Source organism: Hyposmocoma kahamanoa, unplaced genomic scaffold, assembly GCF_003589595.1.
Source record: "Hyposmocoma kahamanoa isolate Upper Pololo Valley unplaced genomic scaffold, ASM358959v1 78, whole genome shotgun sequence".
In the NCBI taxonomy this organism is placed as follows: domain Eukaryota; kingdom Metazoa; phylum Arthropoda; class Insecta; order Lepidoptera; family Cosmopterigidae; genus Hyposmocoma; species Hyposmocoma kahamanoa.
Window position 1 is genome coordinate 12,186,321 of NW_020653945.1, and position 2,114 is coordinate 12,188,434.

At 33.9% G+C, this 2,114-nt stretch overlaps 1 protein-coding gene across 1 annotated transcript in view; it reads left to right on the forward strand.

The window, feature by feature from the left end:
• The first annotated feature begins 1,249 nt into the window (after positions 1-1,249).
• LOC113232966 (ras-related GTP-binding protein A) overlaps positions 1,250-2,114 on the forward strand; it is a 6,756-nt gene continuing 5,891 nt past the window's right edge. The window contains exons 1-2 of the mRNA XM_026467888.1: positions 1,250-1,418; positions 1,567-1,666. Of these exons, the coding sequence (XP_026323673.1) occupies positions 1,407-1,418; positions 1,567-1,666 (112 nt within the window). The 5' untranslated portion in view covers positions 1,250-1,406. The remainder of the gene's footprint in view (positions 1,419-1,566; positions 1,667-2,114) is intronic.

The following is a 2,114-nucleotide window of genomic DNA, read 5'->3' on the forward strand; positions in this document are numbered from 1 at the left end:
TTTATTGTACTTTTGACTTGCATTTGACAATATCTGCAACCACAATCTGCAACCTATGTATCATTGTGCTAACATAACAACACGTTCAAAAAATTTATTGATCAGTACAATGACAGCATAAAATTAAATATTCTAATGTTTTTGATTGATGATACACAACTGCAAAACAACAACATATTTGCAAAATCGTAATCGTTTTAATCGCAATTGCCATTGTATTTCAATAGTAGTAATAAATTTTCATAATTGTCAACATATCTTTTTTAGGAACGCAATCTTAATTTGACATTAGACTATTAGGCTGGCCATACAGTACACATACAGTCGGAGCCTCGTATCGAAATTCCGTTTCGGAATTTCGTTTCGGTAAAACATAATTTCGAAGGCTCATATTATGTTCTACGTTTAGAAATATCTTTTAAAGTTTTATTTAGTGCGAACCAAGTGCAAACTGTAAAATAAACTTGTTTATCTAAAAGCCACAGAAAACCGAAATTAAGGGTCGTATTCCAGAACTGTACTCAATGCTCAAGTCAGGATTTGAGCAGACTTGAGTATGATTTCAAGCATTGGAAATGCGACCCTAATGGCAAGGACTTGAGTATGATTTTCAGTGCTCACTGCAATACTCAAGTCAGGATTTGAGTATGGTTTCGAGTGCTTTAAACCATACTCAAATCCTGACTTGAGCAGACTTGAGTATGATTTCAAGCACTGGAAATATGACCCTAATGGCAAGGACTTGAGTATGATTTTCAGTGCTCACTGCAATACTCAAGTCCTGACTTGAACATTGAGTAGAGTTCTGAAATACGATCCTCAGGGTATTCCAGAACTCTACTCAATACTCAAATCAGGACTTAAGTATGATTCAAAGCACTAGAAATCATAGTCAAGTCTGCTCAAATCCTGACTTGAGTATGATTTAAAGTACTAGAAATCATATTAATGTCCTTGCCATTAGAGTCGTATTTCCAAATAATTGAACAATTCTGTTGTTTTCAATAAAAAAAATGGCGGGTTTTAGTAGTTACATTTTTACACGAATTAATTTTTAGTTTATGTTTATTACGTTGTGCGTTTCTTGATTATTTGTTACCATTAAGCTGATGGCTCTGAAGCCAATGCTTTAGAACAAATAATAAAAATAAACCCATCTGTCACTTTGGTTTGTGTCACTTGCTTTGTGTGTCAGTCGTGCAATAATTTACGCCTACTTTTCACCTCAATATTTTTAAAAATAAACAACGATTCTGATGCACAAAAATACACCTTGAGACGTAGAGTAGTTGTATTTTATTAGAGCAACAATTTTTTTACTGTTAAAACTACACATTCCAAGTGGGATCTTACAAAGAGGATCATCTTGAAGTTTTAGACCCTTGACCCAGTGCAACTTTGTCAACATGAAGAAAAAGGTACTTAAACTACTGATAACGTGCTTTACGTCCTAAGCAAACTATTGTAGCATCTATCGTAAATAGTTCCATAGTGGCATTTACATACATACAAGTTTAAATAATAATAATAAGTCATCTTATAAAATGTTTGTCATGATGATTCCAGGTTCTGCTGATGGGCAAAAGCGGTTCGGGTAAGACGAGCATGCGGTCTATCATATTTGCAAATTATATAGCTCGAGATACAAGGCGATTAGGAGCCACAAGTAAGGATAAAAACAATTCTTTTATTTGAGTTCAATTTAAAGCTACAAGAAACTCTTAAAGTTAGGAACAGCAATAAAAATGGTTCTTCCTCTAAGGTGCTCAAAAATGTTGACATAGTTTTCAATAAAAATCAATTTTGGAAATTTCTCATTAGTCAGAATACAGCTTGTGTCATTGCAATGACACAAGCTACAGTGTTACTACAAAACGACTATGAAATAACACTTCGAATTAAGTTATGCAGTATAAATACAACTTGCATCACTACTGAGGACTACTAGTACAAGTGTGCAGTCAGCATGTAGTCTCATCAACTAATAGCATTGTAACTGCAATGCAGTTAGTATGCCATCCTGTGTTTACTACTGTAATGGTGCGATTTTAAATATAGAAGGCACAATGTGCCTGCTATTTCCCAATATTATCATGTTTATAGCTATACTAACA